Raw genomic sequence first — 15,937 nt, forward strand, 5'->3', positions numbered from 1 at the left:
GTCCTTTTGGGTATGTGAATCACACACAGATGGTCTCTTACTAATTAATAACAAGAGTTTTTCTTAAATGTGTTCCAGGTTTCTTCTGATAAATCCGACAGTAAAAGTGAATAAAGTAAAACTTTATTCAGCCGCCGGGTCAGCCTTCGTGATAATGCTATAGTAACATATAACGAATATTAAACTTGATCGAGGTCCTTAAAGAGTTCCACTCCTAAATATCTATTTTGTTAACGGTGTTTATTTATGGTGCATTTCTCCTTTTCGCGGGACCTCCTCCGATTTTTTTCTCTTTGGACTCATTGAGGAACGCCGTCTGATTATTGACTTCAGGAGCCTAGGAAACTAAGGCCCGGTCGTCCACACTACACCGGAGGAATTTAAATACACAACAATCACCGGTCGTTATATATTTTTGTTTGAGGAAATCTCGGCCAGGAAAATCACGCGGTTCTCCTGATCCTATCTTGTTCGAAAACGAAAACTCAAAGCCGGCGTTTTGAAATTCCTCCTGTTTGAAGAGCGTTTTCGAAAAGCTCCGTTTTCGTGACGGATTACTCTGGACCGTAGGCCTAACTGGAGAAATAAAGCTGTATACGTTTTTAAATTCCTCCGGCGTAGTGTGGACGGAGTCTGGGGCAAACCATGACGACGTCAATGAGCACCACCAAACAAAACGTTTAATGAACAAATCAAAGGCTGTACAAGTGTGTTCAGTAAACTTTTGTACGTTTCATAGCAGTCCTCTGCAAAACATCAACGCAAAATGACCGCGAACGCGAACGAGGGAGTTGAACTGCTAATTTTTCGTATTTCCATTCAGAATTGAACGCTGTCATTACATATTTAGCCTGAGCGAGGTTTTAGAGCCATAGGCATCCTAAACAAATTCAATTTTACAAGGCGTTGTCCTCGGCGTCGCCGTCGTCATTGTTAAGATCCCTATATTTGCATTTCGGATGCTGGGAGGTCGATACACTTGTTTAACGTGGGGTCTGTCATCTTAAGTGGCTGCTTTGTGCTTTGCTCATGTTTTATCCCTAGACCAGTCGAAAGAACATGAGAGTATCGTGTAAAGACCGTAAAAAATCACATACATTGCAGCTCTTTGCCAAGGTTTTCTTTAATTCAGCGATTAAGTTGTCGAGCGTTTCGGTAGAGAGTGTTTCCCTCCTGCTGAAACAATCTCGTTTACGTTACTTCGCCGATGCAATACCTTTTCATCTCCCGCCTTGCTACACAGCAATCGTTTACATCTTCTTCAGTGTAGCATAAGGCTTTGAACACTTAAAGGCCATCGTCATCAAGAACGTCCTTGAACATGGCGAGTCGATAATCGGGGTTTTACCGCTCCAAACCAAGTAATTATTACAGTATTTCCCCGGAGTATTTATCTTTCCATAGCTTCCAGTTCTCGAGGATGTCGCTGCTTAATTGACCTCAAATCTAAATGTTGCGGAGACAATGATATCTAGTGGAATAACATTGAAAATTGTGATGCTTTAGGCGGCGAGGCACCGGAAGTTCTTTTCGCTCGTAGGCATTCGTAGCTAGACGGTAGAAGTTGTCGAAGAATTTGTAATATTAGATGGCAGAGAGAACCTTAAACGAACATCATCAATCAAGGCTTAATCTGGCTACTGTAACCCAAGATACACAAGGTGAACGCGTATTTTAATATATAACTGTATGTATAGCATAAATTACAAAGCCGTTACAGAACATAAGCGTGCATATAAAGAATGTTTGGCAGATTAGCATATTATAACCCTAAATTAAGGTATGTCCGCCATTTTCAGTAATCAAATCCCGCCGGTGTCAGAAACTCGTTTGTCCAGTTTGGCTATGACGTCAGTGCTTTCTCATTGGCTCACAGCCGAGCCTTTTGTTCTTTCGCTTTATAAGTGCGACACCACCCGGATGGTTGGGCGGCTAGTTTACTCCACTGCAATATACACATCTCTCTTAATCTCTCTTGAAACAATCCCTCCTGGATATCTAATCAAGTGTTCTTCCTCAACCAACCCCCTAAATATCCCCCAATATCCCCTCACAGCCTGCATTTCATTAATCCCCCACATATACCAACACATCCTACATCTCATTAATCCCCTACATATACGTACACATCCTACTTCTCATTAATCCCCCACATACACCTACACATCCTACATATCATTAATCCCCCACATTTACCTATACATCCTACATCTCATTAATCCCCCACATATACCTACGCAGCATACATCTCATTAATCCCCCACATATACCTACGCAGCATACATCTCTTTAATCCCCCACATATACCTACACATCCTACATCTCATTAATCCCCCACATATACCTATACAGCCTACATTTCATTAATCTCCCACATATACCTACACATCCTACATCTCATTAATCCCCTACATATACCTATACAGCCTACATTTCATTAATCCCCCACATACACCTACACATCCTACATCTTATTAATCCCCTACATATACCTATACAGCCTACATCTCATTAATCCCCCACATATACCTATACAGCCTACATTTCATTAATCCCCCACATATACCTACACATCCTACATCTTATTAATCCCCTACATATACCTACACATCCTACATCTCATTAATCCCCTACATATACCTATACAGCCTACATTTCATTAATCCCCTACATATAGTTACACAGCATACATTTCATTAATCCCCCACATATACCTACACAGCTTTCATCGTTTTAATTCCCAACATATACCTACACAGACCACATCTCATGAATCCCTCACATTTACCATCACAGTTTCCATTTCATTAAATCGTCGTTACTCATTATATTCAGTTCAGCCGTTCGAACAGATACCGTATGGAACGAAATGTATGTATGTACGTTTGCGAGTGAGAAGTCACATATTTGCCGATGCATTTTTGTGGTTGAAAAGGGTCGAAAAGTAAAATTGGCGATGTACTTACTTCTTTTTACGCGACGCGTGATTGGTGAAAAGAGTTCAGCGTGATACGTGATTGGCACCCCACCTTTGCCACCCTCTATAATATATCTGTCAGTGAACCTCAGTTGTTGATGTAAAATGTTGATTTTAGCAATAGACAGAGGTTGAAAGTAAAAAGCTAGTGAAATCATTTAAGGTATATATATTGAAGTGACGGCGTCGTCTCGAACGCACTCATAATCTTTGATTCATCATCATCATCATCATCATCATCATCATCTAGTCCTCTTTGTCCCATGGGGGACATAGGGCGTCCACAATTGCTTTCCATTTCTGTCGGTCCTGAGCCGCTCTTTTGGCTTCGCACCAGGTCATGTTGATCTCCTTCAGGTCCTTCTGTATGCTTCTGCGTCATGTAGTTCTGGGTCTGCCACGTTTCCGTGTTCCTTGCGGATTCCAATCCATCGCATGGCGCGCTATGTTTCTCTCACCCTTCCTTAGTGTATGACTAATCCATTTCCAGCGTCTTCTCTTTATGATGGTAACAATAGGCTCTTGCCGTCCAGTTCTTATCCATAAATCTTTGTTGGAAATCACCTCAGGCCAAGATACTATCAGAATTCTCCTCAGACACTTGTTGATGAATGTTTGTACTTGCTTTGTAGAAGCTGTCGTCACTTGCCATGTCTCTGAACCGTACAGTAAAACTACCTTAACATTGGTGTTGAAAATTCTAATTTTGGTAGCTGTGCGCAGGTCTTTGCTTCTCCAGACTGGTGTAAGCATGGCAAAAGCTTACTGTGCTTTCTTTCTTCTTGCCGCTATGTCTTCATCCGCTCCTCCAGTCCTATTCAGCACGCTACCGAGGTAGGTAAACTCTTCAACCTCTTCAATGTACGACTGATCGAGACGAACCTCTCCTTGTTGAATGGCATCAATCCGCATCACTTTAGTTTTACCAGGATGGATCTTAAGGCCTACTCTTTGTGCTGTGGTGTTCAGTCGTTCCATTTGGTTGTTGGCATCCTGAAGCCTATGCGATAACATGCAGATGTCATCAGCAAAGTCTAGGTCCTCTAGTCTCTGGATCATCTCCCACCGAATTCCCCTTGGTCTGTTGAATGCTGTTTTAGTCACCCAGTCTAAAACCACTAAGAACAGCAGAGGGGACAGTGAGCAGCCCTGTCTTACGCCTGTTGTCACTCTAAATGGCTCTGTAAGGGTTCCCCCATGGATTACTTGGCATCTGAAATTGTTGTAGAAAAGCTGAATCATTCTGATGAATTTCTCTGGTAGCCCATAGTGTTGAAGCAGTGCCCATAGCACTTGGTGGTCGATGCTATCGAAAGCTTTTTCGAGGTCTACAAAGTTCAGATACTGAGATGTCTGAAACTCGATGGACTGTTCAATAATAATGCGAAGGGTCGCAATTTGGTCTGCGCAGGACCTTCCATTTCTAAATCCTGCCTGTTCTTCACGCACTTTTCCATCTACATGCACCTTCATTCTTTCGAGCATAATACTGCTAAGCACTTTACTGTGGGTGGACAGCAGAGTGATTCCTCTCCAATTTTTGCAATAGCTAGTGTCTCCCTTTTTTGGCAGGTTTACTAGCAGTCCATCTAGCCAGTTTTCCGGAATATCTTCGGTTGTCCAGATAATATTGAACAGATCATATAGTATATCGATGGACGTTTGTCCGCCTGCCTTTAAGGCTTCTGGTGGAATGTTATCTGATCCTGCAGCTTTTCCGTTCTTTAGTCTTGTCAGTGCCCGTTTAATCTCTTCTTTCGTGATGTTGCCGGTATTGATCGGTAATTGGTGGTTAACTTGTAGCTCGGGGGGATCTACAGGTGGATCCCTGTTAAGCACTGTTGCAAAGTGGTTACGCCATTCTTCAAGTTGACTGTTCAGTTTCGTGAGCAGACTTCCGGTGTTGTCTCTTATTGGGCGGTCCATGGTTCTTCTCTGACCACTGAGTCTGCGTGTGATGTTATAAAGCGTCTTAATGTCTCCTTTGCGGGCTGCTTCCTCTGCATCTCTAGTGAAGTAGTTGGCATAAATCCGTTTGTTGTTCTTGCAACTCCTTTTGACTTCCCTGTCTTTCTCAGAATACTCTCTTTGTGCTTGTCTCCTCTGCTGCCTGGTCACAGCTTGGTTGAGTTTCTCCTTCAATTTCCTTCTCTCATCCATTTTATTCCAGGTGTCCGATGAAATCCAGTTCTTTCTTTTATGACTAGCTTTACCCAAGACTTTGTCACATGTTTCAGCATATGCTTGTTTAATCACCTTCCACTTCCTGTTTGCTGCTCCGCTAGTTTGTCGTTCTGGTTGGTCTGCCTGAGAGTTTTGATGTTGATCTTCCTCATCATCTTCTTGGTGGTAGTCTTGCACCACTTCGTAGAGTGCCTCAAATCTATTTTGCAGCACCAGATGGAATTCATTGAGGCATTGCGGGTCCTTCAGTTTGCTGACATCATATTGATGGCGTCCTGAACGGGGTCTCTTATGGGATAACAGATAACTCGTACATCCAGCATTGATGTCCTCAAGTGGTCAATTTGATTTTCGGTTCGACCATCTGGTGACATCCACGTCGACTTATGGTGCTTCTTGTGTGGAAATATAGAGCCTCCAATCACCAGATTGTTGAGGACGCAAAAGTCCGCAAAGAGCTCCCCGTTCTCGTTCATTGGTCCCACACCATGTTTTCCCATATTTTCTTCCCTGCCACTGTTATCCTCGCCAACTTTTGCATTCATGTCTCCTAACACTATAGACACATCACTCCTTGGTACTTTGTCAACTGTTGCTTGTAACGCATCATAGAATGCGATTTTCTCCTCCTCAGGTGCATAATTCGTTGGAGCATAACATTGGATGATTGTGGGTTTTTTGAAAATGAGAATCTAACCTTGCTGTAATTATCCTGTCGGACACTGGTTCCCATTTGATGAGACTACTTGCTACTTGTGCACATTTCCCGGTTTGGTACAGAGTGCGTACATTCCATGTAGCTAGTCTAGTCCGGGCTTTTGCGGTGAGTAACCCATTTATCGGCCGCCGCGTCATTCTTTGCCTCCTGTTGACACGATCCGGTAAGTGAAATTCTAATTCTAATAATCTTTGATTACTAATAGTATTATCGCGATCAGGCTCATCCTATGCATGAAAGCCTGGCACCAGCCAAGCGCTTATCCCAGCAAGCTGTGCGCGCGCGAAGCCAAGAAGGGGGCAAAATGGCGGAATACAAGGGAGCTGCGAAAGAAGGCGCTAGGGCCATGGCCCTGATGAAAAAACGAGAAAAAATGAAAGCCGATATTGAAGCTGCCAAGAACAAGATATCTGAGGTACGTTTTTTGTCTCGCGAATTTGGATTTTTTTTCGTAAACTTTAGATCGATGACTATGAAATGAATCGAACTATTGTAGTTGAATTTTGTTTCTTGCAGAATCACAAGATTGCAGATATTAGCAACAAGTTTTCATCTCACTATGATGTAGTTGAGCAGCAGCTCAAGTCAAGTACTATAGGTAAGTTTGACAGTGTAACTAAAATATTACTCAAGTCAACTCAACTTCTTTATTGTGCACTATTTACAGTGACAGTTTACATTCGTTAGTATAAATTATGGCACATGTAATATATAAAAAAGAAATGTTTGTATCATTTGGTCAGGGAAAAGTCTAAAAAGATCAAGGATTGCCTTCAAGAGCTGGCTCTTGTTCAGTAGCAGCCTAACCACAGAAAATTAAACATATTTGCTCTTCTTTTTTGGTCAACTGATGGTTTTACCAGGGAAGTCACGAATCAATTTTTTAGGCTCTGGTTAAAACCAAAACTTTAATTATTGTAGCAGTAAGATTCTGATGACCTCTTTAAAGCGATTACAATTGTTAACCCATGTATGCTGGGGCTACGACAAAACACTGACCCCCCTTACTGACCCACCTTACTGATCCCACTACTGACCCCTTTTAAAATCAACGGGAAAAAGAAAACTTTAAAAAGCCCAGAACTATAAGAGCGTGGGGGATCAATAGGAGGTCAGTAGGGGGGCAGCTGACCAGGGGTCAGTGTTTTGTCGAAACTCTGCATGTTGTTTACTTTATGGTTGTTTTATTCTGTTATAAAGGTTTGGTGACCCTGGATGAAATGAAGGCCAAACGTGAGGATTTGGTGCGAGAGCATGAAAAGCAGCTGGCTGCTAAACTTAAATCTGATGAAGCTGAAGGGTTAGGAGAAATCACTGTTAATCATATTTAAAGAGGTCACTCCAAATAGCTTACTTTTTTGTCTTCACCTAACAAGTAACCATTCAGTTTTCCACTCACCAAAGTTTCAGCTTCTAAAGGGCCTGCTATCCTGAAGAACTTTGTGTGAAAAGAAACCCAAAATTTGACCTTGGACACAGGTCTTCATTTTGAAACTGTACTTGATACTTGACTGCCAGACCGTGTTTGCCTTTGTAACTTCATTCCGTCCAACTCGAATTTGGTGGGAATCAGAAAAACCTACAACTGACTTGGCATCCTTCACAAGATCAGCAAAATGTTTTTCCTCCAACCAATTATCCATTATACTATCTTCACTAGTATCTTTTTTGGGGTTTAGAGCATGGTTGGCTCGAAATGATATGGCTCAAGAGCAGCCATAACCTAGAGTGGTAGTTAAAAGAGTTGTCGCAAGCTATGGACAAAATTCTTTGGATGGAAATGACATCATGAAAACGCAGCCTGGCTGCTGAGCACTGTTCAAAATAGTGGCAATGATATCAAATTTTGGGTTTCTTTGGAGATGAATTTCATAAGGAAAACCTGCACTTTAGAGGCTGAAACTTTGGAGAGCAGCTAAACTTAGTGCAAGATTTTTATTTACATTGACAGAAAAATATGTTTTTTGGAGTGACTTTCTCCATTAAGTTGCTTCCTCTGCATTGTCATTTAATCAAAATCATTGTCATTTTTGTCATTTAGAAAAAAAAAGTTTTTTGGAGTGACCTTCTCCTTTAAGTTGCTTAGATAATCATTCTTTTTATTTTTTATAAGTTTGTAATCTGACAGACTTGTGTGTTGTGTTTTAGCTAAATGTAATTATATTATCTCATTTCTTAGTTTCTTTTCATTTGAAGGGAATCTGCAAAAAGAAAACAGAAAAAAGCCAAGTTAAAGCCTTCCTCTGCATTGTCATTTAATCAAAATCATTGTCATTTTTGTCATTTAAAAAAAAAAAGTTTTTTGGAGTGACCTTCTCCTTTAAGTTGCTTAGATAATCATTCTTTTTATTTTTTATAAGTTTGTAATCTGACGGACTTGTGTGTGGTGCTTTAGCTACATGCAATTATATTATGTCATTTTCTAGTTTCTTTTCATTTGAAGGGAATCTGCAAAAAGAAAACAGAAAAAAGCCAAGTTGAAGCCTTCCTCTGCATTGTCATTTAATCTTGACGAGGATGAAGAGGAAGAGGAAGGTAATGGCAAACCAAGTGAATTTTTGTTGTCATAAACATATTATTTGCTGGACTATGTAAATTATGTCTTTTGTCCATTGCATCTAGATGATATCAAGTAATGATTATGTCAGGAAGTAAATGTATATATCAAACACGAGAGACAGTGTTTCATCAGGATATCCAAATATCGAGAAGAGAGTTGAAAACACGACACGCATCATGGTATTTTTGATGAAATTCAAGGTGTTTGGATAGCCGATAAAACACTGTCTCGGGTGCATGCCTGATATATCATGTCAATCGAAACGAAAACTAAGGAGTAAACAGAGAAATAAAATCATCAAAATTTATGCTAATTAAGACCGGATATCTAAACCTCCTTCACGGTTGTGATTTTCTTTGTTTTAACTTGACAAGTGACATGTGTTACCTTCCTTGTATGCACACATACATGATAAATTAGCACCATTTTCTGGCAATGATTGCTTGTGCAAAACATCAGTCAAATTGTCACTTTGTGTAGCTTTGCATCGTTTTAACTTATTTTCAGCTTATGTTGTTTTCATTAATTTTTCATGTCTGCCTTTCATTAGTACATGTACGTGTGCATTATCCTGAAAACATTTAACAACATGATCAAAACCCAACAACAACAGCTGGTTAAACAACTGCTTTCTTGTAGCTCAGTATTTGTTCTTTTTTTTTCTCCTTCAGTTGTCCCATTAAAAAAGAAGAAACCAGGAAAAAATCCTGATGTGGATACATCATTTTTGCCTGATAGAGAAAGAGAGGTACTTTATGATCAAAGAATAAATTAAAAGACTTCATCTCCGTATTTTTTTCATTGACATAATTTAATCGTACAGGATCTTTTGCAAGATCAGATTACACGTCCTACCAACTATTCTGTTTAAGGCTGGTTTTCACTAGCGACAGAGTAGTATTTCTACTTTCGTCCAATTCCACCTACATGTACATGTACTTGTACGACTCCATCACTTATGATTCGGTGAAAACTAGATTGTTGGAGTCAGAGGCAGAAGTACAAGAACCTACCAATCACGATGCTTGGAATCAAGCATTGTGATTGGTTTATTCTTCACTCGGACAATCTAGTTTTCACTATATCATACATGTAAGTGACAGAGTCATAAGCAAAATTGGTGTTCTGTTTCCAACTCCCCTGGTTTGATTTTCACTAGATTGTATCGCTCTGTGCCCCTGATTTCAACTCTGACTCTTTGAAAGTGAGAGCCAGCCTTTAAATTTTACCTAGGATCTTGCCATAATTTTATGGCAAATGAGATTTTAAACCTGAATTGTGTAATTAGTGGATTTTATGGTTCATTTTGAGACAGGAGATAGAAAGGCAAGAAAGAGAAAAGATCAGACAAGAATGGGTGGAGAAACAAGAGAAAATTAAAAGTGAGTGATAATTAAGAAATACTTCATTACAGCAGTCATTGCTGATATTGATACTTGCTATGTTGGTAGCTTAACAGCTAAATGTAGATTTTCTTTCTGGGAAAGTTACTTTTCATTCTCACTTGCCTGATGGGCAAGCACCAAGGCAAGTCATCTGCCAACTAAATAAAAAAAAAGTATTTTAGGACTTGCCCTGGGCAAGCAAAATTTAACAGCTCCTTTTCAACGGGCAAGCTGGAATTCAATTGATTTGTGCTGTGTTACGCAATTAGCATTGACAGGTGTGAAAATGATATTCATCTCCTAATTTCAGTGATGAAAGTTTTGATGTTAGCAGCAGCTCTTTAATTTGTCGTCCAGAGCCTGTACCAGATTTCTGGTCCATGGTCTAAAATTATTGAGACCATACTTATTTTGCCTGGTAGATTGTGTATAATAAATTGACAAAGGGAGTCACAAACCTATTTTCACTTACATTTTTGTAGATGAAGATGTGGAAATCACATACAGCTACTGGGATGGATCAGGACATAGACGAACAATAAAGGTAAAGCTGTATGATAACATTATACAGTGACTTTTGTACAGTTAAGTTATTTTGTGTAGTAGATGGTTGTACAGCTGCATCTGAAACGGTAGGGTTGGAGGCATGAAATTGTTCACGGTGTGAATGTCTCAAATCAGTTGAACAACAAAATAATGTCCTACCGGGCAGATTTGTGTACATTAAGTATTATTGTATATTTAAATGTTTACATCTTGTTTGTATTATCATTTCTCCTTCAACTTCATCAAAATACAACATAACTCCTACAACTCACAGATGAGATGATGATGGTTTCTAGTTTTCCAGACAAGTATGATGCATGTCAGTAAAAATGGTAATGTTCAACTGTTCTGTTTCTTTCTTTAGTGAACTTGGTAACATCTAAGTGAAAAAGCATTCTTTTATATTAATTGTTACTGCAGATGAAGAAAGGTAACACAATCTCACAGTTTCTCCAAAAAGGCATAGAGCAACTCCGGAAGGATTTTACTGAATTTAGGTAAGTTGATGTTGGTATAAATGTATTCCTTTTTTGTCAGTGGGTTCTGTAGTGCTCTTCCTCAGAGCTATTCAGATCACAATAAATTAAATATATCTCCATGATCTTAAACTGTAAAATGTTCTTTTTACTTTTGGAAAGTCCACTATTGTGTTGCCTCTGAGATGATATGTGGAGTGCCTTAATGTTATGAAATCATGTAAGCTGGCAGGTCCAGCATCACTGGCTAGTATTTTAAGAAGTATTTTATGAAGCTGTTGTGTAGTTTCTTGAGCAATAAGCATTATAAGCCATAACAGAAGCAGGAGGAAGAAATGGCCCTTGCTTCTTTTTCACTTCTTGCTCAACAAGCTAAGGGAAAGAAGAGACCAGTCTTTGTCTAAACATTGACTTTTCTTTCTACTCCCTGTAGGACTGTGAGTACTGAAAACCTAATGTATATCAAAGAGGATCTCATCATACCACATGTAAGTAACATTCATAGTTTTCAAATTCAATTTGCTTGTGCTCTTTTGTTAACAATGAAGGGTGCACAGAATAAGGCCTTAAATGACTGTTGATGCAGCATCAAACTCTCCTTGTGTCTCACAAGGGAATACAAGGCAACCTGGAAGGAGAATCTAGCAATTTATCTGAATTCACTTGAGGCTTTGTTCCAGGTACCCCTTCAAGTATAACATCATATATAGCTCTGTAATGCATGCACCAGACTTGATTTCTTTTATACTGCAGTTTGACTTGCCTGGAAGATCTCTTTCCTGCACATCAGGTGTATTTTTTGGCAAACGTGCTGAATATTACACTTGAGTGTTGTAGCTGCCATTTTGGATTGGTAAGATTCAGGAAGCCTGGAGAGAGTTAAAAAAGAAAACTAATGAGGCGGTAGTGAGAATGACAAACCAGTGAGGGGGAAGGGGTGTAGGGAGGTTTTTTTTTTCCTCTCCTGTACCCTCCACTCTTTCAACCTGACCCCCTCCCCTCTTCTTTACTTCTGGAATCCGAGATAGCAGCTATCATGGACATGGACTGTATTTGCCCAGTATCTTTAAACAAAAACACCTTCAATGCAGGCTGGAAGATCACTGCCAGTATAAAACAACAGGTCAAAACCTGGCTGTTTTGACAGGATATGCCTGTCATGAGGCCTTTCTTTCCATTGGAACTGAGTGTTTGATTACAACTGCCTGATTTTAATGTTGTTTATTTATCTGCCCTGTAGCACTACTCGTTTTATGACTTCATTGTGAACAAGGCTCGTGGTAAGAGTGGACCATTGTTTAGTTTTGATGTCCATGAAGATGTCAGGATGATCAGTGACGCCTCTGTGGAAAAAGATGAGGTTAGTTGGTTGTAAGAGTGATTTTCAAAATCTTGTTACAAGATGGAGCTCAGCAGTGATCCAGAAGTCTATTCCATATCAGTACTTATCTCCTTAAGCCTGGGAGGCCTCATGGTTAGTGCGCCTGACTCTGGATTGAGCAGTCTGGGTTTGAGCCCTGGCCGGGGACATTGTGTTGTGTTCTTGGGCAAGACACTTTATTTTCAGAGTGCCTCTCTCAACCCAGGTGCATAAATGGGTACTGCCAAACTATTGAATGCTGTGGGTAACCGTGCGATGGACTACATGTAGCATCCCATCCATGGAGGAGTAGACATACTCCTAGTGTCTTCACACTACGGAAACTGGGATAAGCTCAAGCGTGATGGGCCACTTGGCTTGTATGCGGACTTGACCTTTTTTTACTTATCCCCAGCTTCTTTAGTGTAAAGTGGCTAGAAATATCCTTACTCCTACCTAGATGGGATGCTAGTTGGTTACCCCCCCCCCCCCCTGCCCAACCCAATCTTCTGTCAGGTTGGCCTAACAACGTACCATTTGTACTCTTGGGTGGAAAGAAGCACTGTGTGAGTTAACTGTCTAAAGAATACAACAAGATCACAGACAAACATCTTCCAAGCCCTATCTAATTTCAAGCTAGTGTCACTACCCAAGTTTTTTATGAATATATTTTTATTTTATATTTTCTTCTGTTTTATTTGAAACAAATTCAGAATTGTAACACACACAATTATGCCATCAACCTGATGCTTTCACTTCTTGTAATTTTTTCAATGTTTTTGCCCTCGTAGTCGCATGCAGGAAAAGTGGTTCTTCGTTCATGGTACGAGAGAAACAAACATATTTTCCCCGCCAGTAGGTGGGAGCCTTATGATCCTGAGAAGAAATGGGAAAAATACACTGTAAGTCTAATATTCCAGTAACATTCATTCTGGAATTCTGGTAGTCTTGTTTTTAACGAGTGACAGCGTAGCTAGAGGGAGTTATATCAGTTAGTTGGGGAAGAAATAATTCACTTGCTCAGTCAGGCATGCGGGCAGGCAGGCAGGCAGGCAGGCAGGCAGGCAGGCAGGCGGGCAGGCGGGCAGGCAGTCGATGGGTCGTAAACTTTTTTTCGTTTATTAATTCCCACTATTAGGCGTGAAGTTGAGAGTTAGTCAGTTGGACAGCGAGGTTGAAGGGTGCAATAAACATACTATAAGAAATACTTTAACCTGTGCAAAAATACGAGTGCCTTCGCGCGTTCAATTCATCTCTCTCAGAATCGACATAGGAGTTTGGAACCGAAAAATATCCATACCGAATGACATTGGTCAATTGGACATTGGTAAATTTAGTTAGCATCGGGCAGGCGAAGAGCCACCCTGTGGATATACTGCCCGAAATGCCATTATTATTATTATTATTATTATTATTATTATTATTATTATTATTATTATTGGTCTACAGAGTCCCATGCCGGTTTCTGATTGGTTGTTGCTAAGCGATGAATTTTCGCGCGCAAGTAACAACCAATCAAAAACGCTACACGAAGCTCTGTGGAGCTATGTCGTCAGTATAAGTTGGTAAGTTGAATCTCAAACGTGTTCCTTGTCTGGGAAGAACTTGATTCAAACGGAAGGGAGCTGTCTGTTTAGTTAACTGTTTAGTTAACTAAAAAAAAGTGAAATTGTTCAATTTCTTTTGCAACTTAATTTACCGTGGTAGTGGGGCGGTGATGATCACAATGTGCGTGAAACTCCTTTTGCAAGAGTCAAGTTAGTATCACGCCGAAAGAAAAGAAACTCGACATGCACATGCAATTTATTTTTAGTTAGAAAGTTCGAAAAATTCCAGAATGATTGTCGCTTATAATGGAGCAAGGGTGATTAAAGATTGGAGGAAATTTCAGTCGAGTAATCTTCCTTGTGGAATCGGGTCGTAATTTCCAACTCGTTATGCTCCTATCAACATTTCTCGACTTTGGTTCATAATCTGCAAATCAACTAATGCTGAAGCTTACAGTTTGGGAAAAGTTCGACAGATAATTTACTTACGACAGCTAGTCAACCTCGATCCCAGGCTCGAGCCTCGATCTCAGGCTCGTTTGTTAATCTCCATCCCAGGCTCTCTCTCATTTGCCCTCGTCGTTGAGCCTGGGATCGAGGTTGCGTTAGGAAACGACAGGTAGACAGGTCAGCTATTGCCAAAGCACAATTATCAGAGAGTCAGTGTAGGAAGGCAGAGTCCATGCAGATACGAGTTAGTATTCCATGTCCTGGTACTGACCCGTGTTATCGTTTGATATCACAGATCTCAGATGCGCCGGCAAAAAGTACCTAAGACAGACGTCAACATTTTAGTGCCTTCCGTCACTAAGGAGCTTATGGAGAAATGAAATACGCCGTCGCTCACTTCTTGTTTCACGAGTCCTTAAAAACGCTTTGTAAATAAATAAAGATTGCTTGGATAATATTTTGAGCTTTTTAGTTGTATATTGTTTGTGATATGTTTCACACTCTTTTATCTATTTAAAAAATGACTCGAAAGATTCGGAGTGTTAGCGTCAGCTGTCGAACTCTTCGGAGATCTCCCGAGTTCTTCGAAGGCTGTCAAGTCGTCGTTTGCGAAGCATCTTCTTGCTGATGCGAAAAACAAGAAGTCATCTGTGTTTTTTTCTTTTCTTTTCTTTTTTCTGCTGGCTTGTTGGTTCGCCGGACGAGGAACATCATGACAAACACTATAGTAGCACTCGATTCTTTTGCAGGCACTACTTCCACCACCCCCAGTGGGGAGGGCGTGGGGGCGGGGAGCTCCCATGTGAAAAGGTCACGGATTGTTTGTCGGAAAATTTTAAATAAACCCCTAAAGGAGAGGAACCTGGGCAATTTAACACTCGAGTTTTATTGACCCCCCCCCCCCCCAAAAAAAAAAACATTAAGTTGAATACCACTTTGAAACGGACAGCGATTTGTTTTTAATTATTTCCAAAAGATACCTTGACGGCTAAAAATAGTGGCGTTTCGTCCTGAACACTCTACGTAACACTAAACTGTTCGCAGCCTCTGTATTTTTCAACGCACGCGGAAGAAAAACCGAACGAAGCGAGTGCGAAGTACGCGGGTGCGGGCGCGGGCGCGGGGAGGCGAGCGAAGCGTTGGCGTCCAGTTCTCTCGCGATTCTATTTGCGCGTTCAACGATCGAATAAAAATACGAGTAAGTAGAGGGCTGTGAAGATTCTAAAGTAACACCAGAATTCGTGGTTTACAGCTCCAACTGGCACTAGGCAGGTACATTCATGACTGAACTGGGGTTTATAAGGGACTCGGTCTACCAGGCGGGAAGAAGAGATTCCCTGGATACGACAGCAACAATTTATTGGTATCCCCTTATATATGGTGGTATTACCTTAAATAACAATATATAAAATATATAAAAAGAAAGAAATTAAAGATAACAATACCACTAATCACATTAAATTAAATAGGATTACAACTTTCTCTTATATGCAATGCTTTATATACAAAATAACCTAGTTTCTTAAAAATAAACGAATCAACATTATTAAATAGGAATAGAGTTTTATCGGTATTGTTCAAAAGATCGACTGATGGGTATTTTAGTACAATGTCACTTGTTATTTGTTGCCCAATAGTTTTATAACGATCACAATGAAATAAGAAATGGTTTTCGTCGTCAAGTTGGTTAGAGCGGCAGTATTGCTGGTTTTCAGTGTCACGCAATTCAAAATA

The 15,937-nt window shown here is 40.3% G+C and overlaps 1 protein-coding gene across 1 annotated transcript; it reads left to right on the top strand.

The window, feature by feature from the left end:
- The first annotated feature begins 6,126 nt into the window (after positions 1-6,126).
- Positions 6,127-14,660, top strand: LOC110044883 (protein FAM50A-like). Its single transcript, XM_089281397.1, has 12 exons — positions 6,127-6,294; positions 6,396-6,477; positions 7,080-7,179; positions 8,323-8,414; positions 9,111-9,187; positions 9,755-9,821; positions 10,307-10,368; positions 10,791-10,867; positions 11,280-11,334; positions 12,087-12,206; positions 12,998-13,108; positions 14,499-14,660. The coding sequence occupies exons 1-12, from the start codon at positions 6,184-6,186 to the stop codon at positions 14,526-14,528; spliced, it is 984 nt and encodes a 327-aa protein (XP_089137523.1). The 5' UTR covers positions 6,127-6,183; the 3' UTR covers positions 14,529-14,660.
- Positions 14,661-15,937: the final 1,277 nt, after the last annotated feature.

Source organism: Orbicella faveolata, unplaced genomic scaffold (assembly GCF_042242905.1).
Source record: "Orbicella faveolata isolate gen_17 unplaced genomic scaffold, um_ofav_v1 contig_48, whole genome shotgun sequence".
Taxonomy (NCBI): Eukaryota; Metazoa; Cnidaria; class Anthozoa; order Scleractinia; family Merulinidae; genus Orbicella; species Orbicella faveolata.

Excerpts from the sequence above, each read along its gene's own strand:
- LOC110044883 (XM_089281397.1), top strand. The coding sequence starts at position 6,184 with ATGGCGGAATACAAGGGAGCTGCGAAAGAAGGCGCTAGGGCCATGGCC. Across the intron at positions 8,415-9,110 it reads GGATGAAGAGGAAGAGGAAG|TTGTCCCATTAAAAAAGAAG; the intron begins GTAATGGCAAAC and ends TTTCTCCTTCAG. Across the intron at positions 12,207-12,997 it reads CCTCTGTGGAAAAAGATGAG|TCGCATGCAGGAAAAGTGGT; the intron begins GTTAGTTGGTTG and ends TTGCCCTCGTAG.